Genomic DNA, 27,480 nt, shown 5'->3' on the forward strand with positions numbered 1-27,480 from the left:
TGATTATACTTTTAAGTATAATATTAAAATACAGGGTGGTTAGTTTAGTTTTATAACATACTTGGGAAGCTTAATTCTGAGCAGAAGAGACTATTCCTTTTAGTGAAAGGGTTAGAGTATTGCTAAAATATATTCCTTGCCGTATTTTCAGAAGAACCCATTCATACATATTTTGCAGGAGTTAATAAACAAGTACTATATTTTCAGGTCTTTGCTAATGTGATATCCTGTTTGAAAAAATTTCTAGTGGTGATTCGTTAGGATAAAAGTACCAGTATGTCTGAAAGTATGACCAGAGAAGGAATATATGCAGGTACCCTGGAAGTGGCAAAATGGTGATCTGCTACACCATTCCATGTGTTTCCCTGCAGAACATGGCATAAAATGTGGTTTTAAAAAAAAAAAAAGGTGAAAAAGTGATACAGGCAAAAGTATTTTCTGTTTTCTTGGTATCTGTTTGTACTGAGAATTATCAGTATAATGTGTTTCCAATGGCTGTTGCAACTTGAGTATCTTGAAGCAATTGGTTTTTCATGGCAGCATTCTGGACCTTCCTCCAAAGCTAGTGGATAGATAAAATGCATGTTTCTGAAGCTCATTCTTCCATAATAACTGCTAAATGAGTATTTTTGTTCTGTTGAGCACAGTGCATGAAATGCTTCTTTCCTTGGGGGGAATTGCACTGGAGGTACCACCCAGTTTTCTGATACAGTGGGAATCTTATTTAGAGTCAGAGGAGACTGTCATGAAGCCAGTGGAAACTGAGCGTGTGTATGTGCATGCATGTGTGTGAGGGAGAAAAAAACCCCTTGATAATATTGATTAATTCAACTTAAAATAGGAAAGGAGTATAGAAAGCATTAGCAGTTGCTATTCATTTAATCCATGTTGTTGTCAGTGATTAATTTCCTTGTGGGTTTTTGCTAATGCTGCGTTAAATACAGAGGCTGTTTGTACTATTGCTGTTAATATGCTTTTTCTAGTAGATCTAAAACTATTTACAAGTTAGGTTCATGCTACATGTCATGCATAACATCCCTCATTCAGCACAAGCATGCACCTAACTTTATGATAATGAAGTATTTCCCCTGTTTTCAGCCAGCTCCTGCGTATGTCTGCTACCTGGCCCCTGCTGTTCTTTCAAAGAGGAGTTGATACCAGTGCAACTACCTTAAAGCCAGTAAAGCCAGAAAGATGACCATGGGTCTGTCGGTGATTGGAAACAATTTTTTAGCCAATCTGATACACATTTCTTTCTACAGAAGAGGGCAGCAAAAGCCATATACTTTTTCTTTACTGCATCTATGAAGATCCTGAACCAAGTTACTTGAATAGAGTGATGAAGACTAGGTTTTCTAATTGATCTGCTGAGAGCAACAGGGCAGCACGTGACTGTCTTAAGTATAAGCACAAAAGCATAAGTTCCAGTTGCAGGAAAAAAAATTGAAACATCAAAGACTCTTCTACACCGATTATTTGGCATCTTGATTCAAATGGGGCCTCTAGTACTCCTGTAACATGAAGCTAGTGATAGAATTGGAAGAGACTCTGGATCTACGTGATGGAGGTGAAAGGATCTCTGAGCCAAAGATCAAAGCAATTGCTGATCCGTGAAAAATCTTTTTTATCCTTCACTCACTTAAATCTAGTTCAGTATTAGTGGGGCCATGGAAGTATTGCTGCAAGGGTGTGAAATGCTTGTGGGGGTCCCTTTGGAAAAAAATACTCCGACTTGTGTCTACCATCGCTGCCATTCCTTGTATATATAAGTATGTATATATCTAATGAGATATTCTGGCACTTGTGGCAATCCTTTCTTCTCCCGTTAGCCCATGTTTCCTGTGGGTCTTGTCCCTGTGTGGGGCTGAAGATTTAAGGTTTGACATTAAGACTGAAGGTTTGATGTTGTACTTAATCTGGTTTAGCTACAGGCTCTGGCTGAAAGGTGTGCACTGTCTCTCCCACTTTCTCTCCAGACATGCATGACTTGCACGCTTCCCGCTCTTTCTTACCTCATGGTGACTAGTTTGTTCAGAGTCTCATCTGTAGGACAAGCGCAGAGGGGAACTAGCTGGAGAGGTTTTTCAGATACAGTTTCTGTTAAGTGCAGGATCTTCAAAGGTGAAAATTCAAGCAATGTGATAGCCCAACATGTTATATATGAAGTAGCAACTTGTAATGTCTCCAAGCGTAAATGATTCAAATTTTCTCACCTCACAGAGTCACACGCCTTGCTTGGAGGCATTTAAAATGCCTTAGAGAATTCCGTATAAATAGAAAAATTAAAAGGCAGATAAATTTCTGCTGAAGAGTTTATCGATAACGTGGATTCAGTCTCAAAGATTCTTTCACTCCCTGCTGGTTTTTATGGTGTTTCAGATGTCAGAAATTACCTTCTGTTAGTGTAAAGTCTTTTAGGCTCACTTTATTTTCTTTACCTCAATAGGAAAAAAGTAAACTAAAATATCTCTAGATGCTATTCCTAGATGATTTGGTTTTTTCTGTCATAAACTGGTCACCAGTGGCTGCATTGTGGGACGTTTTTGCCACTTACTCAAGATAGAGTGCCTTACTTTCTAAACAGTAGAATTGCTCATTAACAGTTTATACTACTTTATAAGTCAACAGAATGAGAAGTTGGAAAGAATGGATGACTTAGTTGGTAGGGAGACTTGGAAATGACAAATTTAACTTTGTTAACTTTGTTACGTGGGCTATAGTAGATAAGATTAAGGAACTTACAGCAACTGGTGCAGAATATGCAGTTTGAGTCTTACAGCACTAAGAACCATTAAAACCTTCACCAGTATTTAGAACAGTAATATTTCGTAATTTGGCTAGTGATGTTTTCCTGTATAAAAGTTGGGACTTTTTGTTCATCTCATGAGTACAAAGTATTTTTATGAACCTAACCATGGGAAAGTGTAGTAGTCGTTCTAATGAGTCTAACAGCTTTGGAAAAGGTTATAATATGTTGCATCATGTATGAGGTCTTCTAGCGATGAGGGAATGAACATTTAAAAATACTTTCATTTGTCATCTAATTTATAAAAAAAAAGCCCACAGAAATTACGTCGTGACTATAAATCTTGCACAGAAGTAATGGCTAATGGTAAATATTACATAATCGGAGGTGTGGGATTTTGAGACATTACCAGAAAGACAGACTAGCGTTTGGTCATAAAAGAGTACTTGTTTCACCTTGAGTGGGCAGAAAATTAGGCATTTTTAGTAAAGCGTGCTGTTCAAAAGACCCAGAGAATTTAAGCTCAAATGAGAGATTCAAGAGTAGGAGGCATTTTCTTCTTGATTAGATCTCTAGTGAAAACACTGTATTCAGGCACAGAACAGAGTGACAAATAGAAGGGCTCCTGATTAAAAGAACAAAGATGGTTCTTGGGCTGGAAGATCTGTGCTGGGAAAGAATCAAATCGCGCTGTTTTGTTTAAATAATCAGAGTAAAGGAGATAACATTCTGATACATGCCAAGGCGATAGGATAATTTGTTAAAAAAGAAAAGGCTAGTAATAAATTAGGAGAACAAAATTGGGATTGAATCAGAGACTGTGGAAGCCTCTGAAGGTGCCACATATAAAGCTGTTCTGAAAAAAACCCTTTCTAGCAAGGGGGATATGCAGCATAGAAAGGGAGATAGAATAATTGCTGCTTAATAAGCTCGTGTTCTTTATTTCTAGATTGTTTATGCTTCTTTTTTTTTTTTTTTTTTTTTTTTTTTTTAATCTGCTTTTAGAGCTGAATCTCTTTGGGCAGCTTCTTTACTATCTGGGCAGGAAAATCCTCCACTGAAAAGTGTTTACTCTCTGCTTTTTCATGAGTTTAGCCATCACTGGTAAAGGGAATGGGGAAGGGTGTGACAGTTCAGTGTCTCTGTAGAGGAAAGGCTTCACGCAGGAGCTCTGGTTTTTAAGCATGTATTTAACAAAGTTCTTTGCTCCAAGTTACAGAAGTCAGGGAAAGAGAGCCTTGTACCAGAGGAGGAGTGTTTCCTACAGATGTTTTCTACTACCCTGTTAAGTTTGAACTGCTCAGGTAGCTGTGCTTTCATGGTCCTCAATAAAACTGGGCAGATCAGTGATGAAGAAATGCTGTAGCTTGATAGAATTAACCATGTGATAGGTTCCAATACTAGGCCGTCTGGGATGACTCCATCATGTGCTAATATACACTAGGACCCTAAGTGCTTGATTTTGTTCCTAATAATTCTCTTTCCATATATTACGATTGACAAGATTGGTATAGGAGTAGTCGAGACAGTGATTTCAGGTAAAGATATGCAGTGAAGACTGAGACATATTGTACTGGTGAAAACAATATGATATTAAAAAAAAAATGGCCATGTTGTGCCATTGGGCACAGAAGAAAATGTTCAGAAATCATTTCTATTGTGACCTCAATAGATTAAATAATATGCTAAAATGCAATTGTTTATAAGTTACCTTATTGGCAGAAGCTAGCACTTTTTTTTTATATGAACAGGATATTTTCCCCTTCAAAAGGCTGGGCTATGACTTGGAATGAAGAACTGCATTAATTGTGTCCTGCCTGTCATACTGGGAGAAAAAATGTTTTTAATGAAATTAATCAAGTTTCAGTTAGGGTTTCTGTGAATTGTCAGATCACACAGTGAATAACTGGAAAGAGCAATCCGTGCGCCCTTGCCATTACAGTGCTTCCATTGAATATGACATTTCATCTAAGTGAGTGATTAACAGCACAACTTAACTGGCCTGATACAAATGTGAGCTATGGAACCTATTAATATGAGCCGTGCTATTTCAGAGCCAATAAAATATGCTGCTGTTCAGATTTACAGGCTTCTGGTAATGGAGATCATCATTAATCTAAGGAAATCCAACTCAACAGGGAGCACTACTAAAACTGAAAGTCAAGCATTTGATACGTTCTATCACTTACTTTGTGGTGATAGTCTGCTTCTTTTAAGACAATTTCTGTATGAAGTAATAGCTTGAGAAAACATAACTTTTATGTGAGAGTAAAATACTGGTTGGGTCAAGGGCCAAAAGTATAACTTCACAGTGCAGAAGAGAAAAAATAACATGTTTTAAATCCAAATAGGTCTTTGCAGAATCTGAGTAACACATTTAAGGCTATCAAGGTCTTTGAGTCAGGTTTTAAATAGAATATTTTATTTTTTTATAACAGTCTCTTATCAGTCTCTTGTTGCAGAAACATGGAACAAGTGAATAAAAGAAAGTCTGTAAACCAGTGTGTTTACAGTATTCTTAATAACTTCTTCTGTTTACTCACGATAGCATCATCATAGAAGCTCCAAATGATGAGTTTTATTAGCTGAGCTGATTGGTTGGAAGTCAGTATAGCAAATGCTGCTACTGTCAGACAGTTGCAGAGCCCATTGATGTTGATAGAGGGGTTCCCACTGGTTTCAGTAGATTGTGGATTAGGTCGCATAAAACAAAAATACTACGCAAATCTTATTATATGCTTACTTTTGGTAACAGTTTCTTACTGTTTTCATATTTTTACAAAAGTCTGCAAAGCAGTCTAAAAAGTCCTCAGCATATGGAAGAAGTAATCTTACTCCTTTAAATGATCCTTATTGCAGCTTCATGATACGTACATGATCATGGTTTTAAGCCATTATTTCCTTGGCAGATTCTTTTGATTTCGTATTGAAAACAAATATATTTACAAAACTGCTGTCTTAAAAGCCATGTACTTAGAATGTGTCTAGAGTATATCACTGAAATGTTAATTCTAATAGATATAATTTCATTAGATTCTTCAGTACTTTTTCATGGGACAGTTGACAAGGTTACCAAATGTATTATGCCAGTGTTCCATGTATTTAGCACTCTGTGTTACTGGATCACCTAGCAGTGCAAATGGGATGCTGATTACATCTTAGACACAGTCATATTTCCATTAAATTAACAGAAAATACTGACTGCTGGAGGTAGATTGACTATTCCTGATTCAGCATGAAATTAGAACAGCACATACAAACCATAGTTTTTCTGGTACAAAAACCTTGAGACTAAATCTACATCTTTTTCTTTTCTTTTTTTCCCCCTTTTTTTTTTAAATTGAATTAAATAGTTATTTCTAACCAGATTTGAACTTGAAGACTGGGTTTGGTTTCTCTTCAACATTTTCTATTCTGTCACTGAGGCTAGTGTACCAGACTTTAAGTTTGTGGAAGTATGGCTGGTTCTGTGTCGGTAGTGTGCCAAAATCTTTACATGCATATGGCTATTCCAGTAAACTGGTTGTTTGAGACTACTCTGTGTGTGTGTGTGTATATATATATGCACATTACCTTGCTTGAAGTAAATTATGCTGTTTATAAATGTTGACAGTCTGCAATTTGTGTACTCTAGAGGGTGCTACTGTTCTAAATGATGAACAAACTTTTGCCCTGTTGTAGTAAACTGGCACTATATTTTTGAGCGTACAATCTTCTTATTGATAGGATCAGTAATTAGTTCCCAGTTCACTGTTCAGACATGCCCAGAAATCAGTGTTCAAACGGAACTGAATCCTGTGCACATTATGTTATTTGTACAGAAATCGGACTACAAGTGCTGCGCTAAATTAACAAGTGCAAATATCGGTGTTTAAGGCTATGCAGTGCTGTGAAAATAGGAGACTTACACACATGAGCAGTGGTTTGCAGGACTGGACCCCACATATTTGCTGAATGCGTGCTTTTGACTTTAATAAAGACTGTTGCTGGTAAGCTCATCATTGTGGTGTTAAAGAATGCGAATTGAAGTAGTGTGTACCTGTTGCATGTTAGCAAATGATTTTCCTGTTGATATTGCTGCCAATCAAAAGTAGCACCGGTTTTAATGCTTTGTTCGTTTATATGAAATGAAACCACATTGGTTTCATGGCATAGTAAGGTACTGTGGAACTGTATGTAGATGCTGTGTAATTTAAGAGGGAGATATCTCAGGTCTTGCTTGTGTATTTCAAACACTTAGTGATTACTACTTCATTCATTGTCCTTGCCAAAGTTCAGTAAGTAGGATGAGTTTGTATTAGGCTGCATCTATGGCAACTGTCTATTCTCTAGTTGTTTAATTTTAAATGTGCAAGATTTTTATCCAGAAGATGAATTGTGAAGCAAGAAATGCATAAATATTTCACATATTTTGAAAAGATGCTGACTGTAAGAGGTCACGCTAGTAACGCCAATAGGCAGCATTCATATTAGTAGCTGTCTGTTTTCTCTAGATTTCGGCTTTGGAAAGCAACTGTTTACACAGTTTCAGATGAATAATGGTACCGCTTTCTTTCCTTCCCTTCCCTGCATACAATGCAAGAAATTGTCAACAATGGGCAGCCAAATGTTACTTGAATTGGGGTGTATTTCTTTTGTTAATGTTACTCATGCTGACAGTTAACTCACACTCTTCTCAAATGCCTTGCCTAGAGACCCTGTCCTTGAAAGCATTACTTTCTTTCTCCAGAGGTGCTCCGAGAGTTGATATACAGGTATTCCATGCTCAGTACTGAGAGTAATAAGGCGTAACAGGAATTTCAAATTACAATTCAGTGAAATTCTGTAAATCAGTAACACCAAAGAATTTTGTTCCCCATCTCCCTTCAGTAAAAAAAATATCAATTTAAGCACGTAATAAATGTCTTTATGATAGGATTGCACGTTTCTCATATTGCAAATAGGAAATAATCCAAGCAGGGCATGACTGTATTTCCTACGTACAGTAAATAACATGAAAACTAGGTTCTATTTCACAGCAACCTCATGCTAAGAATTTCTGTTTGTTCTGAAATGACTGAGTCATGACTTTTTGTTGTAAGTTATTTTTTAGAGATATCAAGATAAATTCTTGCAGTTTGTGGCTCAATATGTGGAGAATATTATTAAATACACATTTTTAGAAAAGTTGTTTGTTAAAGCTACTTTGAAATTAAGTCTCTTTAAATATTTAAATGTCACATTTGTTTTCAAGCCTCAGATTGCTTCACTTCAGTACTTACTATTACTGTTTATTTTCAAAGCTGAAGTCATTTGTTGAAATGTGAATCATGCCAGAGTTTAGTTGTTTAAAGGTTGCCTCATCTAAATGATGTTAAAGTAGAAAGACTGAATTTAAAGGAATAGCATCTCACCTTAACTAACGTTTTGAGCACATTCCAATATGTGCAATGGACTTCGCGCTAAAGAATTGAAGAGCCTCTCTTTGGCTCTTTGTGGTTTCTTAGTTCCATTTCCTCTCATAAAGCAGTAATCAGTTGCTGATATTTCTTAGGGTAAGCATTGTGGGAGGTTTAATCTCTATATACGGTCAAGTTACCATTCAGCTTTGAAGAAACTGAGTATTACTCTAAGCTTATTTTTCAGTATTCAAGAGGCAGCTTCACTATAACATTTATTGTGTTATGTAGCCAACATAATTCTATTTAAATTAAATTCATGTTATGTGATGTCCAATAATGCATTTACCTCACCTGTTGCTGCATCAGAAATAAAATCTAGGAGCTCATCCTGTTCGCAGTAAAATTCAACAATAACATTACTGTTAAATTCATGGGGATCAGAATTGGAGTTTTAAATATTTTTTGAAGTGGTAAATCTTAGTTTTTCAGAGACATCTAAGCTGTCTGTTGTTACGAATTGGTTGCTTTTCTCCCGAGGCAGACGTGGTGTTATCTTTGAACATGAGACCTTCCTCTCTGGTCTGTGGCTTTTGTGGACTTCTCCCAGGGTAATACAGATGTCCTTGGTTTTCCTGCACCTATTAGATTAACATGGTCCAGCTGATGCTTCAACATAAACAGCATTATAAAACTTAAGCCATGTCCAGACATCTTCAAAGTTTTCATATTCATATGGAATTTCAGAACAAATTTGGAAAGAAAAATAAGTGGTGAATAGTATTTCTTTGTTAGACTTGTGATGCAGTATATTTAACTTCTACTTTTGTTATTGGCAAAAATATTTGAGAACATTATCCTGAGTATGCACCTCCTATAATAAAACAATAGATTTCAAACTTCATATTTCATAAGTATTTATTACAAGAAAACAGTATAAACCAGTAATGCAAATGCTTTCTTCATTTTTATCTTCTTACCAATTGTGTATTTCTACAGAATTAATTGCTGGGCAATATTTTAGTGTGCCATTTCAGTATAAACACTTGCTTTGCTTTCTACCATCCATTATCCATAATATCTAAGATATCCTTAAGAAATGTGTTGTCAAAGACAGTGTTTTCAGTTGATTATTATGAAGTTTGGTTCTTCCACTACTGAAACCAATGGTGAAACTCTTCTGGACCTCAATGGGAACAGGATTTTCCAAAAGCAATAACGCATTGTTTTAATATGTAGTATATACATTACTTTCACTGATGAGATAGATTTAGTTTAATATAATAGCATTTTGTCAGATGTTGAAAATGGACAAAGTGTTTTGTTTTGTTTTTTAAACACTTGAGAAGATATTCTCTGGTGCTTTTGGATTGTGCAACAGATTTTTGCTTGCACAAAATAAAAGTGGGAAAGGTACTCTAAGCTTTGGCTTGAGCAAAGAAGGTGCAGAGAGAGACTGATACCATATCCCTTTTCCGACTTCAGAGTGTTAGAGTAATTCCCTTTTACCAAGAGATTTTTTTTTTTTTTTAAATTCCCATTTACTCCAAAGCAGATACATGCTGCCTAAGGCATACAACTGACCTAGAATGAAATTCTATTTCATTCCTAGAAAATTCCTATACTATTCCTAGAAAGACTGTCTGCTTGTTAGGCCTGGGAGACTGGATCATTGAATTCAGTTCTGTTTTATCACAGCAATCCCGGTGCATAATAATTACTCATAAACTCTCCTTCAGATTAATTACATTGTCCCAAGTTATAGTCTAGAAAAAGCAAAACTGATTAGTAAATCAGGCACTCACAGATTTGGTGACAACAGTCTCCAGTACCTCTCATACTTTCTTTAAAAGCAATATAAAGTTTCTAAGCATAGTGTTCCCAATAAACCAGTTTTTCTAAATAAACTAAGTGGATAAAGATTAACATGAGTGGTTATTAGAATGTTGTTCACATTGAAATGAATTTCCACTGGCATTGTTGACTTTAATGAGAGCAGGATTGCATCTTTTTAGTGGTACTCATTTTATATTAATAACTAATTGTGAAATATGTATTTCAGTGTACTTTAGTATACACTTTAATGTTGAAAATCACATTATGTATGCTTTTTATCACAAAATACTGTGTGATGGGATGTTAAGGATACAAGGATGTCAAAGGAAGGAGAATTCTGTATGTGTATTAGGTAGATTCAATTAGTATATATGTGTATTTTCAAGACACTGAAGGCCATACAGGAAGCTTTTATGTAGCTACTGATTACAGATACCTATATCCTTGATTTTTCTCTCCCTTTTTTCTGCAGGGCCAAGGCTTTTCGTGGAAAAAAGGTCCATGGAGAATATGACATAAAGGTTGAACAGGTAACTAAATGGCTTAATCTGAATGTTATTTTTATATTTGTGTATTTATAGAAATACATATATATGTATAAATACATACCTCCCTGGAGGTATTTAAAAGACATGTAGACGTGGCGCTTAGGGGACATGGTTTAGTGGTGAACTTGGTGTTAGGTTAACCGTTCGACTCGATGATATTAAGGGTCTTTTCCAACCTAAATGATTCTATGATTCTATATGCATATATGTATAGATAGATACATAGTCCTTTGTACTTCAAAAAACCCTCGCAAGTTAAGTAGAACACTCAAAGATTTAATTATGTTTCATTCTAACGTGGCTCTTTTTAGAGGATTCTGACCATAATTTGCACAACATTAAAAACACGTCATATTCCAAAGTTGTTGCTTAGAGACTCTGAATTTCCCAGATACTCCATGAATCACATGTTGCATTTCTGTATCACTACTTCCTTCACTTAAGAATATACATACACTCTGGTTGCAGTGCTAGCATGTGGGTTTTTTAAAGAAAGCACTGAATAAGTATGGAGATATAATTCAGGGTGCATTAGAATTATGGCTATTTTATTTGAGCTAGATATCTAAAACTAGGACGTAAATAAGTCTTTTCACTGCTTTTCAATCTTGAATTCTATGAATAGATGCTACTGTAAGAAGCTTCAGTACTTAAACTGAATTGTTTTGTCATTGGAATTTCAAAGAGCGAGGGAAAATTATCACTAGCTGTGTGGATTCCACTTATCTAAATTCACTGTAATAGTACAGCATCTAGCTTTGCTCCATTCTTTACACCACTGAATATCTGCTGATGTTCTTGGCTTGGAAACATGGCAAGCTTTGCCAGGGATCTTCAAGAGTATTGAGGGGGAAGCAGGAAAAAGAAGACAAGCTATTTTGTCCCAAAATACCATTCACACCTAGATCAGACCATGCAGTTGACATCATGTGCACGGTCTCTTTAATATTAACAAAAGCTCTGTGTAAGCTTAGAATTTCCTTCATGTGGTCTCTTGTAGGACCAGAACCACCTTTAATCAGTAAGGGATTGAAAGTTTCTGAACCCTACTAATCACTTTGTAACACGTCAACACTGTGACAATCTCATACAGAGTTATTAACAACTACTTTAGTGTTATTTTGCTAATACCAGAGAGCATTATTTTATTTTTATACTACTTACAGCAACCTGTCTATCACATACAATATATTCTATCATGTACTAAGCTTTTAAACTACAAAATCTGTATTGTGAATCCTTGTAATTGTTTAATATGCTTTATTAATTGGAGAGATCAGTTGTCAATCTCAGATTAAATAGATTTTAAATGATTCTTTAACATTGTCAGCACTTATACAAATATTTCAATCTCTCACCATTTGCACTGTTTTTACAATAATCTTGAAACTGCCTCTTATGTTTAGAACATTGTAACACTGATCCAAGAAAGTATATAAGAGTATGGGATTTAATGAAGAGACCTCCATGCTTGAAATCAAGCACATACTTAAGCTATTGAGTTGGAACGGTGGTTAGAGTAGTCAACACTTGCCGTAACTGAACACTAAATTCTGAAAGCCTTACACAGATTTTACTTAGGAAGACTTTCAGTGATACCATTTTTCAAGAGGAGACTAATGAGAATTCTGACACTCTCTATTCTGTGTTAGTGTCCGGGATAGCAAAGACGCTTTTGTTTATCCACTAGAAGACAGCTGGCTGCATTTCAATTATTCTGCTGTGTAATGTTATTGTAAAGTGCCTTGAGAGTCTAAGCTGATGAAAGACTGTGGATAAATGAAAAACATCCTGTCCTTTCCTTTCAAATAACTGTAGATTCAGAGTATGGAAGTGATTCCTTTTAAATTCCACATTTCCAGTGTGAGAAGATACTTTGAAAAAGGTCTTTATTAGTGAATTTTGCGAGTCAATTGTTTATTAGCACCAGATCTTTTTAAAAGAAGAGTAAACACACATAAAGGAAACACAAAGGAGTAAAGTATATGAAGAGACACTAAATGCTGTAAGAAAATATTCTATTTATCATAGTTATTTTAACATTGCTTTTGTACTGTTTTCTTCAAAAGTTTATGTAATTTTTGTTGAGTCTGTATTAATCTCTGTGATAACACCATACAAAGCAAAAATATGATCTCTATACTTCTATGCAGACATGAATGAGGAAATACACTTCCTACTTGCCCCACAGTCCTTTTTCATAAACTTTTTAACTTTTTGCTTTCTTTGTATTAGAATTTATTCAAATGTGATGTGTCATATGTGGCAAATACTATTGGATTAATATCCTCTTAGCGCTCATTATATTCCAAATGTATATTGTCAGCAGGTCAGATACTAATACTTAAAAGAAGGGATTTAGGAAAATAAAGGTAAAATAAACCAGACTGACTAATGTGAGTCTTCTTTTCATAGGCAGAATTTTCAGAAATCAACTTGATAGCCCATGCTGATGGCAATTATGCAGTAGATATCCAAGTATTTCGAAATGGCACTAAAGTTGTCAGGTAAGAAAAACTAAATGGAATAACAACAAAAAGCAAAAAATGGCATAATGTGTGCATGTAAAAGGTACTGAATGGGGTTTTTTGTATATGTGCGATAGGGATTTTGACTGATGCAACGCACCTCGGTCATTGGCATGAAAAGTAGGAAATAAAGTATCTGATCAGGGCAGTAAGTCCTGTTTGTGACGGGAAGGAAATCTCTTGACATTTTGATCACATGAAAGATGGATTGATTAAGATGGGGATGAAGTCTGGTATAAAGAATACATGATTGGGAGTTAGGGTTATTGGTTTGGGTCTTATCTTTGCTTCAGAAATAAAGACAGTCTTGGTGATTTTGTACATGCCAGACTTTTGCAGATGAGCAGTATTTATTTCCAATGTTGAATATTTTCTATTGAAACAGGCCAAGTTATAGCACTTCTCTCATGATAGTTACTGGAATATCACTGTCTGTTTGAAAGATTTCAGTTTAAAAGCCTGAGATTTCCCAATAGGCTGTTTTGTCCAAAAAGGATTACTCCAATTGAAGGCAGAGTAATTTTACCATTTTTTTCAGTGAGGATGTCAACAGCCTTGTAGATGTAAGGGGAGAAAACGGGGGTACGTCTGGGCAAAGTAAAAGCTTCAGTAAGTATTAGCAAAATTATTTCAGGCAGTCCTGTCTTTTACGTAATCTTTGAGAATTACCCCTATTTTGGCCAGTGCAGTTACGTATGAGTTAAGTGTAGCAGTTGTTTGGCTGAACAATTGCATTCAGAAAGCTACATCAAGCCGCTAACAGTGATCTGGTAGTTTACTGCTTAAGTTTATCTTTAGGCAAGAGTAAGAGTTCAGGGAGCTGGACAGCATACAGCATGTCTTGTATCTTCATGTTTTTGCACAACATCTGCCCAAATAAAAGATTGGAAAATTTCTACTCGCTCATGTAAAAAAAAAAAAACGGGGGAAAAAAAATTGAAAATAAGTGTACTTTATGCTTTAAAACTCACAACTGTTTAATCTCTTGTGTGTTCTAAAAATACTGCAGCTTAATACAACAACCACTTATGCCAAATCCACAAGATTATTTCCTTAGAAGAGTAAGAGATTTGATTTTTTTTTTTTTTTTTTTTTTTTTAGGGTGTTGGGTTTTTTTTCCGCCCCGCAGCGATAGAAGTTTTGGAGCCAGGAAATCTCGATTACTGCTCCTTAGTGGCTTTTCTGTAGAGAGTTTTCCAAACAGAACAAAAATATTGAGGCCAAGTTAGCACCAAAACATGTCAATACTTAAAGTGAGTTGGGAACCTCCAGAAAATAGCATCTATAGAGATGTATATTTGCAGTTTATGAGAAAACTTGGTAAAACTGCTGCTTGTGTTAAGAAACAGAGAAATCTTGTTGTGTCATCAGATAACTCTGATAATGAGATGACAAAGGATTTTATAATATTACCAGTTTTATGGGTAATTTATTTAACCAAATAGAACTACCTGAAGTTGATAAATTTCACTCAAATCTGTGTGAGATATCTGCATGTGTGTGCGTGCTTTCTGGTGCGAGAAGGATGTACAGACATGATGGGAGAGCAGTTCTCTATTTCTATGATAACTTATCTGGAGATACAGAATATTTTTGAAAAACAAAAGTATTTTTCATAACTGTTCTGTATCTTCAGATAAGTGGTAGTCTTTATGTTGCTTTAAGCCTAGTCGGTTTGTGAAGTTTACTGCCTGAAGCTTGGAATGTGCTTCTTGTGTCACTAAGGAATGCAGATATATTACTTTACGAGTTCAGTTGATAAGAAACTTCATTTGAAATCCAGCATTAAATATGGGTCACACAATAGGATGTGTGGCATGTTCCTTTGTTTCTGTCTGTCTCAACTATCAAGAGAGATGGGAGAAACTGCTGGTCCCACTAGTATCAAAGTTCATGTTGAATATGGACTATGAGCATATTACTAAAAAGGCATAAAAACCTGAATATTGAGATGAAAAGTCTTATGTGTTATTAATGTGAGGTCCAAAGTGACCTTGTATCATAGATTTATGAGCAAAATATTAGTTAGTAAAATCATAGACATTTCAATGACAAAATTTTGCTGCCTTAGTTTAGGAGGAAAAAACCTGTGTAACAGGCACCTGCTTGTTTCATTTTTGTGAGTGAAAATCAAACCATGAAAAATGATATCTCATGTTACATAATGCTGAGATTTTGGATCTTACAAATGCTTGAGCCAGGATTAAAATTTTTCTCACGACCTTCTTTTGTGTACACAGTCATTCTGTCCAGCGGTAATTACAGAATTAGAACAATTATGTAAATGTATCATGTCCCTCTGAGGAGTTTTTGCAAAGCAAAATATATAACTTTTAAAAAGTACATTCTCCCAATTCCCCAATTGTTTCATTAAATCAGTATTTTAAAGGACACTTTCTGTTCTTTACTTTCATTTAAAAACACGGTGCTGTCTTTGAAATAATGTGTAATCCCCTTAGCGCTATTTTAAATGATAGAGGGGGTCTCTTTCTTTCACTGAGCGGTCTGCAATTTTGATTAAGGCATCATTAGTCCTCTAAGTATTATACTCATGCTGTGCTAGTAAATTGAATTTCCTTGTTTGAAACACTTGGCACGCCACCATGAAACCTAGATCACAAATTCTCAGAACTATGCTATCAGTATTTTTTTGGAAACTTGTTTAAAGGCAAGCATTTCTTTACAAGTTTTGGTCATTGGTCTACAGTGCCATTTTAATGACTCTTGACAGCAAATCTTTATAATGTTGCTCTTGCCAAATCATGCATTACATTTGAAAGCCAACTTAAGAATCCAGCTAATGTACTTTGACTACTGCAGTCAGGTTGGAATCTCAAAACTGCTAAAGCAATTTTAACATGAAGTTTAATTGTTTTGGTTTGGTTTTGTTTTACTAGAATGAGATTTCTAAATCATTTTGTAATCTTCGCAATTTTTCACTCCAGTAAGCAGCTTATATTTACTCAAGGCATGTAAATAATTACACTAATTTACTACACTAATTTAATTTACCCTGCAGTTATACCTCTTTCAGGAGGTTGATAGCTTCAAGCTAGTCAGTGTTTTTCCCATGTATGAAATTTGAATACAGAAGAGAATCTTTAACAGTCAAGTTCAGGAGCGAATTGCCCCTGTACCGGTGGCTCTGCCCTGTTGCATTATGTCTTCTGTTTTCCGTAACCGTCTTCAGTAACTACATGTCAGGGTTTGAGTGACATGAAGATGGTGTCAGACTGTTCTCAAAGGTGCATGGTGATAGGACAAGAAGCCACGGAGGTTGCAACAGGGGAAATCCTGATTAGATACAAGAGAGAAAGAGAAAAAAAAGTGCAGTTGTAAGTTTAGAAATTCATTTTGACAAGTGTCTTGATCAAAAGTTGAATTGTTATTATCTCCAATTATGGTATGATTCCTTTTGCGAGCAGTGGGGTTGCTTCATCTCTTACCGTCTTTAAAACAGTCTGACAACAGTTGTGAAAAAGAAATCGTTCCCAAGAAGTTTAAGTTTCTGGCAGAGACATTTGCCTGCTTTGGTTTTGATTGTCATTGCTCAGGAACTGGTGTACATAAACTAAGAACATACTCAGAGTTTATATATATGATTTATCTTTCAGTGGGAAAACAACCTGAAAAGCCATGATAATTTGTCTCTCCTCTTAATGGAGTCACATTATTGACTGGATGCTGATGTTTTCTGAACAGCAGTTAAGAAATGATACAGTACAGATTTTCATAAAGCCATGATAATTCTTTCTGTCTCGTAGCATTTACCTTTGGTTTGAGTGTTCCTTTAGTACTTCTCTATCCATCAGCTAGACGTTTTTCCCTTTTAAGATTTTGCTGTTGAAGGAAAAACAGTTTGATCATTGATTATTAGCAATGTATCTTTTTCTCGCTAGGTCATTCAGGCCTGATTTTGTCCTTGTTCGACAACATTCGTTCAGTATGGCAGAAAATGAAGATTTCCGTAACTTGATCATTGGAATGCAGTACGCAGGCATCCCTAGCATCAACTCCCTGGAATCAATCTATAACTTCTGTGACAAACCATGGGTGGTAAGTGATGCACTGAAAAGTTCTTCTGGTGCAAAAACAGTTAGTTTGCTTGTTTAGTTCCTTTTCATGAATATGGAGTATCAAACTGCAAAGTTACTTAGCAGAGCAGTGAAGCAATAGTGAAAGGAATAAAAAGTAAAGTAAGATATTTAAATCATTTTTTCAAAGAGCCAGTGTAGGCAGTGTGGAGACAGAGAAAAAAATATTTGTAGTACAAATAGTGAAATAAGTGAGGAAACTAACGGAAAGCTTGTCCACTACTAACATACTTCCTCAAGTGAGGAAACTGTGTTTATTCACAATTTGTCTGGGAAAAGCAAGCTGAGAATATTTTTCATATTTGTGGTTTTGAACATAATTTAGATAGACTTTTAGCCAGTGTTTTCCTCATGCCTGTGAAATTTTTGGGGCTATGCTTTCGCAAGAAAATCTGAAGCTATTGGTTTCCTCATTTGAAAGCTCTTTTCATAATCTTGTGCATATGGGGTAGGAGTTAGTCTTTTCAGTTACACCTAGAGTAATGAGGTACACTGGAGAATCACTGATATTTGCCAGTTTTAGTGTAGAAGCCAATTCAGTTTTTCATTACATGCTTTGTCATGATGGAGGTAGAATTTGGTGATCTTTTTGGTTCATACAGAGCTAAACATTAGTAGCAACAAGTTAAAATGTGGTGCTGTAAAAGATGATTATCAATGGTGCAGTCACTGTTCCTATAATAGATATATTCAGTTGTCCAAGAGCTAATGGAACTTCAAAGAATACCACTTGTTATAAATAGCCAAAGCCTCATAATTTTTTCCTCTGATGTCTGGGTGAGAAAAGAACAGTTGTCAGTATTTTTCACACCGAAGGGAAGTTTTACTGTAATCCTTTTTATTGCCTTGAAGATGTTTATTTTTTCACACTTACTATGAAAATCCCTCCAAAAAATTGTCAGCAGATTTTAACATATACCTCTTGCAGCTAATTTTATTATACTTTTATGTTGCAGTAAACTACAGTGGGGAATAAATAATTGATAGAGCATTTATAACTTCTCAGAATACATATTGTACATTGCTGAATCCATTATTTTAATATATCACATTTTTTTTATGCTGTGTGGCATTTCTTAATGCTTTGATTCACTGCATGCAATAAAGCTGGGTGGTGAAGCAGTAACAGTAGCATTTATATGCAATAATGATGCAATAAAAAGTAAATGAATAATTCTTCCTTGTAATATTCTTCTGGTGGTATTAGTCATGGCTGTTCTTCCACCAAACCAATAAAGATATCTCTCTCTTACAACTGGTCTTGTTGAACATAAAATTTCTGTGCTGATTTGTCACTCTTATAATAGTAACTGGGAGTTACAGACCTAGCTGTGCTGGTTTTGGCTGGGATAGAGTTAATTTTCCACACGTAACCTTATATTTGCTTTGCTTGCGTGCGCGGCTTTTGCTTTACCTTTTAAACTGTCTTTATCTCAAACCACGGGTTTTCTCACTTTTACTCTTCTGATTCCCTCCCCCATCCCACTGTAAGGGGAGTGAGTGAGCGGCTGGGTGGGGCTTAGTTGCCAGCTGGGGTTAAACCACAACACTAGCAAAAGCAAATATAAGGTTACGTGTGTAAAAGAATTAAGTCGTGTTCCATATCTTTTTTTGTTCTATACAATACACCTCTACAAACAAATAATAAAGTGTTATGCTTATAAGGTCTTATTTGAATTTAGAGTTACAATAATTTAAAAATATTCTTGAATTATGGTAGAGCTTTTTTAAGGTGTGACATAACAGTTCATGATGAAAAGGCTGTCTTCTGAATTGCCATATCTGTATCCTTGGTTTTTGCAAAAATTCTCATTTTGGCTGAAACTTCTGTAGTTTGTCTCAGCCTAGATGAGATGAAATGAGATGAATGAAATGAAAATATTTTTCAGCTGATCTTCTTTTATTTGAACTTAGAGAAGAATGATATTTTTTTCCCTTTGAGATTTTCTGCCTTGCCACTTCTACATCTGACAGCCAAAATATGTTTTGTTTGAAATACTCAGATTTTGCACAGTCTCAGCAAGAGTCCATTTCACATCTCTTAGGTATTTCCTCTCAGAAATAACTATTCTAGAGAAATTTTAGTGTCAGACAGGTCACATGCTTCAAACTAGTTTCTTTCATGTTTTAGTTATCCTCTGTAGTTCCCTGAAGTTGTTTTCATTAAGGTGCATAATAGAGCAGGGCCTGAGCGTATGCCCCCCACTGCAAGTCTGTGGACAGTGAGGTTGAGTAGGCAACGTTCGTGTATTGTGAACATGATCATGCTTTGCTCCACCAATGGCCTCAATTCTGGGTTTTAACTACCAGTGACCATAAGCTAAGCCTGCAAATGTGAGATTGGTTCCCATTCTGAATATGTAGTGGCACTATGCTTTAGTTGGATCCTACTTAGGAGTGTGGACTTTTAATTTGAGCACAAGAATAGTTTCTGTACAAACACGAGGGGGCTTGTTTGGGCATTTAACTTGGAATATCCTGACTTCTGTTCTTTGTGGTAGTGGGAGAAGTAGAAACAACCGTGTTCGTCCCAGAGCATCATAAAATCTTCATCAGATTTAGGAAAGCTAAACACTGCAAGAAGTCATGCAAACCCGTTTCAACTCATGCCCAGAATAAATACTCTGAGGGTAAAAATCCATTTGTGCTTTGATTCAGCCAATTTCATGAATGTTCAAATAATGCAACAGAATCTAGGGACTGTTGGTTTTGCTAATATTATCGTCTAGCTTGTTCGATTATACCGAACTCATACATGCTACCCTGCCTCTGTGAAATCCCTGCTGCAAACTGTAGTCTAGTTTTGGATGCCTTGGGGTGCACTGCTCGGTCTGTTGCTGCATGCTAGCATTAAGCATAAAAACCATTGATGCCCGTACTGTGCTCCTAGATATACTTTAGGCCAGTGAATCAAGCAGTGTTCCCCACTGTTAAAATGACACATATTTAAGCTGAACTGATACAAACTTAGTTAAACTGTAACTAGAAAAAACTAGCAGAATTATTCTGTAAGTTCCTTGATCAGAAACCGGTTCAACATTTACAGCACTGATTAAAGGTATTGAACCACCTGCTGGTCTAATCTCTTATATACAGAACATGATTTGGTGAAACTGAAATTGTATGTTTGCAGTTAAGACCATTTTCTTATTTAAATTTCTGTCTTTTTCATCATGGCTTAAATACTAGAATACAGTCTAATTCCAATTACATTTTATATTATTTGTCGTCTTAACAGTCGTATAAAAAGAAGAGTAGGTATCTTCTCATAAAGTACATCTTACTGTCAGAAAGAATTTCAGGAAGCATATTCTGCAGTCGTGAGTGTCCATGTCAGTTTTGCAGTAGTGTGAGTAAGCAAGCATGTGCTTCGACTTACCATCCATTAGCCCCCTTTCTTCATAGCATGTAAAGGATGCCTTCCGGGACAATTCCTTTGTTAACACGGATGACCTGATATTTGTATGAAAGCTATTTCTATAAAAATTGCAAGTTCAAAAGCCTTATGAAAAATGAGAAAGCAGAACTCTAGATAAAGCCATAAGTAACAATCTTTATTAATTCATGAGAAATAGATTGACTTCCCTGCAGGTAAAATTTGAGTGGCAGAAGTGAATTGCAATTTCTATAACAGTAGAAAAAAAGATAGGGTGTCCAATGGAATGGGCCTTTAAGGGATGAAAAATTATTGAATTAGTCATGGGCAATTGATCTTTCTTACATCAGTGTAAAATCAGGAGTAGTATAGAATTGCTAGGAGGGGAAGTCAGGAAAGTTAGACTAGTTATAAAAGGGCTATCGAATAAAATGAGAGTTAGAATCCAACATACAAGATCTTTGTTTTTTAAATTACTGTTCTTGAGAGTATCAGGTCTTTTCTTTTTTTAAGAACATACAGCTCCAGATGCACAACATCTCTTTTCAACCCTGAGGGCAGATTCACACCCTGTATTAGAAACTGAAGCACCTGCCCTTAATTTTTCAGCAGAACTCTTTTTGTACTCTGTCTGCAGACACACATGGGTTTCTATGCCTTTGCCAATAGACAGTCAGCAAATTTGTATTTGATCTGAGGTATATTATTGAAAGATGGGGGTGTGGTGGGAGGATTGCCAGGAACATACTAAAAACATTTCTGAAAACAAGTCTTAAAGCTTGTGTTTTCCGGTGTCAGGACGTACATAGTTCCTTCGAATGCACGTCAAAAGTTCAAATCACCATATAACCCTTTGAAAAGTTAGGATGCTAGCAACCATGGCAAAGAAAATATTGAAATGAATGTGTGTGGTGAGATGTTTGCATACTGAAGTATGTTAATGATTTGGGATTATTACAGTACTCCTGTTATTTCACTTCGGTGATAACACTTGCTACCGACCTCATGAAAAATTCACGATCCTGGCTTGTGAGATGGATTTCACTTAAATGCTAGTAAGAATGTCAGAAAGCTACTTACCTAGGGGGAAAGCGTGAGTTTTATAAATAAAGATTAAGTTCTTTATTACTGAGTGCATGCAGAGCTGTGGAGGAACCGTTTTAAGGTTCAAGCCCTCTCTTACCATGCTGGAATGTTTCATTGCACTGTCATGTGGCGAAGTAATAGTCTTGTGCATGACTTGTCCCATTCAAATGAGACAAAAATTTTATCCGGTGTAATTTACAGTTACATCGAGTTAAGGTGAGGCAAAAATGTATACTTGTCTTGTTGGATTCGTGATCCATCTTATAATTTTACTCATGTGTAATGGCGTGCAGAACCTGCTGTAAAGCATTTATGAAAGTTTTATAATAGTAAAAAGAAAAAAAGCATAATTAATTACCCAAAGTTATGATTTGATATTATTTAAAGTAACAATCTAGATATTTTATTATTTCTGTTTTCCTTTAGAAAATGTCATTCAAGAAATAAGTGAGACATTCCTTAACTGAGGCTTATGAGATTGTACGTAATCTTTCCTATAGTACATGATGTAGGTAAGCGAAGTAAATAATTGCGGAGGCCGGAAGTAACTGCAAAATGTGATGATAATGACAGTGCTTGCAGTAACAGGTAAAATCTCATGCTTAGGATTCAGACTGGGGAAATAACATTTTAAAAAAACCCACCATTTTCCAGTATATTGGGTTGAATTTTTAAAAAATTTCTTTTGTCCTGCACACATCATTTTGCATACTTCCTATTAAGATTTATGTGAAATTTGCATGCTTAAGTGTTTACATCAATTGAACTCTGCTCATGATTTTAGCTTCAGCTGCAAATATTGGTGATAGGAGTGCAGTCTTGGAATACTGCAGATTATTAGCTCTTCACCCATACTGCGTATAGCAGATTGCTAGTAAGTGGAATTATGCAGTGAGGTAGAGTTAATTGGAGTATACTAAACATACAGACTCTTTGAGTTACTTGTCAGGGACTCCAAGGTTCGATGTCCATGGCTGCTATAGATAGAACACTTTATTTCGGTTAAACCTGGACTGTGACATACTAATTACATGCATTATAGTATCTGGATTGCTACTTCTAGGTTCAGATAGTGATAAGCTTTTCAACACTGCAGAGATTAAGAATCGCTGCAATTGTGTAGACCAAGTGTATATGACTGAAGAAAAAGAAAATTCTCATAAAATCAGTCCAATTCCATGATAGCAGTTCTGGTTCCTGTTCTGCAGAGGAAAAACATAGCAGCATCTGTTGCTGGCTGCAAATCTGTTCTCTTGTTGGTGTGCCTTGGGAGGCTACGTAACAGTGGTTGATACAGAAGGCTTCAAGGATCTGCTGATACATTAATTACACATTTACTCTGGTGAAGGAGATGGCACAACCTACAGTGTAATAATGGGTCTACAAAAAACATCTGTGAGCACTGGGACCTTAATTAGCTGTTGCCATGCTGGTGGAAGAATCTGTATTTAGCTTGAAATACTGACTTGACGTAATCACGGAGGGGATATAGAAAGCCCACTGAGTGTGTCAAGCTACTGCATAGTTGTAACAGCTTGTGAAGAGATGTCTCACTGCATGGATGGGAAAGCTGGGTGCTGAGCAGGCTTGGCCTCAAGTGAAGTAAACTCTGTTGGCATAGTGACAAACTGCTACATCGGTTCAGTCATGTGGGAAATAAAGGAAAAAAATAGGAACTGTTTTCTGGTCAAAAGCTGGCAGAGTGCAATTAAGACCGATAAGACAGAGATACCTGTATTATTTTGAAGACGGCTGAAAGATCCTGGCATTTTTTACATAGAGCTCCAGATGTGAACCCATCTGGTACTGAAACATCTTCAAAAGATCACTGGGACTTTGTCTGCTTCATTGTGGGAATTTATTGTTATTAAGGGTTTTAAATGTGAGTGAAGTGCCACAGAACGCTTTGTTGTGCCAAAATTTATTTCCTTGCTCATCTGCAGTCATTCTGAGGGAAGGCTGGTTATGGCTTTTCCTTTTATCAAACTTGGTAGTATTGTACATCTCGCAGTTCTTGTTTGTTTCTTTTCCTGCAGTTTGTGAGCGGACAGCCAAATACTTTTTTGCAAGTTTGTTGACATTTTTCTTTTTTGCTCCTTTTGCAAGCTTACGTAATTCTGTGCCTTCATGTGTTGTATTTTGCTTTGCATTTCTTTTGCAGATGGTTTTCTACTTCTCTGTCTTCATCTTTCTACTCTTGTTGAACACTTCATTTCTCTATTCTTACCTTGCTTTCTTTGGAAGGTATGTTTTAACTGCCCTTTGTTGCTTTCTGATGGTATTGTAGTACTCTCCCCCACCTTGTTTTCTCCTCCTTCATGTATTGCTGTTAGAAGTTTCACTCTTGTGCTTGTCCCCCTTCAAGCTATATCTTGAGCAACAGATTGGGGCACTGGCAGGAAAGGTGTGGGCACTCTGCAGGGAGGAGCATATAAAAGAAATGAGCTCTGTTCATTCCAGCTTCCTGTTGACACAAATTATTGAAGCTGTGCTAATAGGCAGACACAACCACACAGATGAGTTTTAATATTGTGTTGAAGTATCTTCTGGAGAATGAATAACAAATAAAATGAATGTGTGCAAGAACAAAAGTATTTTGAAAACCTATTTACTGTAAATCTATGAGACCTTTCAATGCTATTCCATATCTGTTTTAGAGAAAGAGATTATAAATTTCTTACCGAATATTTATTGCTCTGTAAGAAAATACTGTGCTCGTTACCAGAATTAAGATTTGTGCAATAATGCTGAACAATGGGCTAGAATTTAGCTGGTTATTGCAATTCTCTATATGCCAGAGGGGATCTTATTGAAGGTCAAGGCTAAAGAATGCGTACCTGCAATCTGGCTTCAACTCAGATAGGGAAGACATTTAGGGACGTTCAAATTTCATGTCTGTTAACATTATAAATGTTAGAAATGTTAAGACCTGTATTTTAGTCAGTGGCTATAGTTTTATATATTTCATCAGATGAAACCTGGAGGCAGCCCTGAACTTTCTTGTTGTTTCAACCATTCTGGCAAGATTGATTTACTTGATAGATAAAGATGGGGACACTGGGCAGCCAGAGCCCACCCGAAGAGGTTGTTTAGTGGCCTTTTCCTACCCTTACACTTTAGGAAGCTACTGTAGCAAGAGCAGTTCCTTTCTTTTGCTTCAGGACTGGAAGGCAGGTGCTGTTTCTCAAGCACTGGACACAATCGCATGGGTGATAAAGTTTGAACAGCCTCATGCGATAATGTGTGGGAATCTCCATAACAAATTCCATTTGCGTACTTGCAAATATTTACAGGAATGGTAGAGGTCTTTCTAAAACCAGGTTTGTGGCTTTTATTCATATGAAAGGGTATTGGATTTACAGACATAGTGAAGGCAGAGGTCTGTGTATCTATAGGGCAGTCAGAGAACAACCTGTCTGCATGTGCTATTCTTCCAGCACTGATCCGAGCAGAGCTTTCTTAAGCATAAAAACCTGTAGTTTAATTCTCTGTCAGCCAGTGAAGGTTTTGGCCTCTTTACTCAGTCTGCCAGTTAAAGCAAAACATGTTGATGGATTTGTAGTGCGAGAGCTGAAAGTAGATTCACAAAACTGTGTCAGAAGGAAGGTGAAAACATTCTAAGCGTTTTGGTCAAAAGACAATTTACTAGCAAGTTTGAACATTAAATTGGAGCAAAGTTCATAAATAATTATTCGTTTAAATGCATAACAAAGAAATCTAAATACATTAAACCTAGCAATGTGTTTTCCTCTTTGCACCTCTTTATAGAGGTATTTTAAGTTTAATCTATTCTTGCGATAGAAAGGGAATATTACAATCTTGCTTAATGATTTTGCTTTCCTAAAATATGTAAGCTTACTTGAAATTCCTTGAAAAAAGCAGAGACCCTTACATAATTAATATACCTCAGTGTGGTGATGATTTGTTTTCTGTTCCATACAGCAGGTAATTCTTACAGCTCTATATTCATCAATCTTTGCTTGAACTATGAAGTACCTTATATATAAACTGAGTATATATATATTTTTTTTTTTGCTGTGACCAGCATTTACTGCCGTGAGGCTAATTTAATGCAAAAGTAGACTCAAATTTTTTCCTGCAGATTTTTTGAATTTTGTGATAGGTTGTTGTGACTTTGCCCTGTTCTCCGCACTAAAGAGCAGCAGTGGGAGCTCTTGACATCCATTACAGACTTTCACTGCATTGAACATTTCTAGTGGCAGAAAATTGAAACAGACTTTTAACCATTTCTTAGTTTCTACTGAAAGAAATTATATTTTAAAAGAGGCTGTAAGATTAATCTGAAAATCAGGACTGTAAAGCTGTGGTTCATATCCTCTGTATTATCTGCTGTTCCTGCTACAGTATTGAAATTTAGAAACCCTCTTTTGTGCTTGCTTAAGGCAAATATCCATAATTGAAGACCAGATGATGAAAATTAAGTTTGATTTCTTGTGCAATCTTAATATTTAATTAAAAAGGAAACCTGTGTGTTATATTCCCCATTAAGGTACCTTAGAAGATAATGTTTTCTAGCCAAAATCTAGGTAGAGATTATATCTGCTTCTTTTATATATGACCGTGGTGACTCAGTGATGAGGAGAATCGGGAGGGCTAGACTCCCCTTCCTGAAAAAGGAGTTTGTCACCCATCCAGGAAAATCCCTCCCATTGTGCTGGCTCCCCCATTGCAATCCCTACTCCTTCCTCTCCCCTCTCCCTCTACACAAGTATTGCTCTCCCATGTTATCTTCAAAACTCCCACCAGTGCTGCTGTTGCCGTCTGATTTCCTTGCTGTCATTCCTTTATGTTTAGCTTCTATTCTTAGCTCCAGTTCACATCTGAAATGAAAGCAAAGTGTACTTGTCCTTGTTTCTTTTATGAGGTGTGGTAACTAACACACCTGTTGTGTGAAGTATCGTCTTTAGTTTATGGTCCAGTTTAAAATGCGATGAAGTGTTGCACTGTTTGGATGCTGGCCAACTGTCGTGGTTTAGGCCCAGCCAGCCACAAAGCACCACACAGCCGCTCGCTCACTCCTCCCCCCCCAGGTAGGATGGGGAGGAGAAAATACAGAAAAAAGCTCGTGGGTCCAGGCAAGGGCAGGGAGGGATCACTCACCACTTATGGGCACAGGCAAAACAGACTCGACTTTGGGGAAAAATAAACCAATTTAATTTGTTAACAACCAAACCAGAGTAGGATGATGAGAAATAGAACCATATCTTTAAAACACACCTTCCCCCCGCCGCTCCTTTCTTCCCGGGCTCAGCTTCGCTCCGGATTCCTCTGCCTCCTCCCCCTCAGCGGCGCCGGGGGGCAGGAATGGGGGCTGCGGTCAGTTCGTCCCACGTTGTCTCTGCCGCTCCTTCCTCCTCAGGGGGAGGGCTCCTCACACTCTGCCCCTGCCCCAGCGGGGGGTCCCTCTCACGGGGGTCAGCCCCCATGACTTTCTCCAACTCAAGTCCTTCCCACAGGCTGCAGTCCTCCATAGACGGCTCCAGCGTGGGCTTTCCCACGGAGTCACGGCCTTCTCCGTGCCCAGCCACCTGCTCCGGCGTGGGCTCCTCCACGGGCTGCAGGGGAGTCTCTGCTCCGCCATTATCCTCCAGGGGCTGCAGGGGCACAGCCTGCCCTCTCACCACGGGCTGCAGGGGAATCTCTGCTCCCCCGCACCTCCGCCCTCGCCTTCCTTTCTGACTTCAGTGTCTACATGGTTGTCTCTCTCACATCCCACTCCTCTCTCTGCTGTAGGTATTTCAGCAGTCTTTTTCTCCTTGTTAAATATGCTATTCTGGAGGTGCTACCATTGTTGCTGATGGGCTCGGCCTTGGCCAGCAGCAGGTCTGGCTTGGAGCCAAGGAAGCTTCTAGCAGCTTCTCACAGGA

At 36.9% G+C, this 27,480-nt stretch overlaps 1 protein-coding gene across 2 annotated transcripts in view; it reads left to right on the forward strand.

Annotated features, from left to right (window-relative positions):
- SYN2 (synapsin II) overlaps positions 1 to 27,480 on the forward strand; it is a 197,058-nt gene that overhangs the window by 63,899 nt on the left and 105,679 nt on the right. The window contains exons 2-5 of one of the 2 annotated variants that reach the window (XM_050904476.1): positions 10,433 to 10,490; positions 12,924 to 13,015; positions 14,707 to 14,709; positions 16,936 to 17,092. In XM_050904476.1, the coding sequence (XP_050760433.1) occupies positions 10,433 to 10,490; positions 12,924 to 13,015; positions 14,707 to 14,709; positions 16,936 to 17,092 (310 nt within the window). The remainder of the gene's footprint in view (positions 1 to 10,432; positions 10,491 to 12,923; positions 13,016 to 14,706; positions 14,710 to 16,935; positions 17,093 to 27,480) is intronic. The other variant, XM_050904475.1, reaches the window with a different exon arrangement.

The sequence above is a fragment of the Gymnogyps californianus genome, chromosome 13, assembly GCF_018139145.2.
Source record: "Gymnogyps californianus isolate 813 chromosome 13, ASM1813914v2, whole genome shotgun sequence".
Taxonomy (NCBI): domain Eukaryota; kingdom Metazoa; phylum Chordata; class Aves; order Accipitriformes; family Cathartidae; genus Gymnogyps; species Gymnogyps californianus.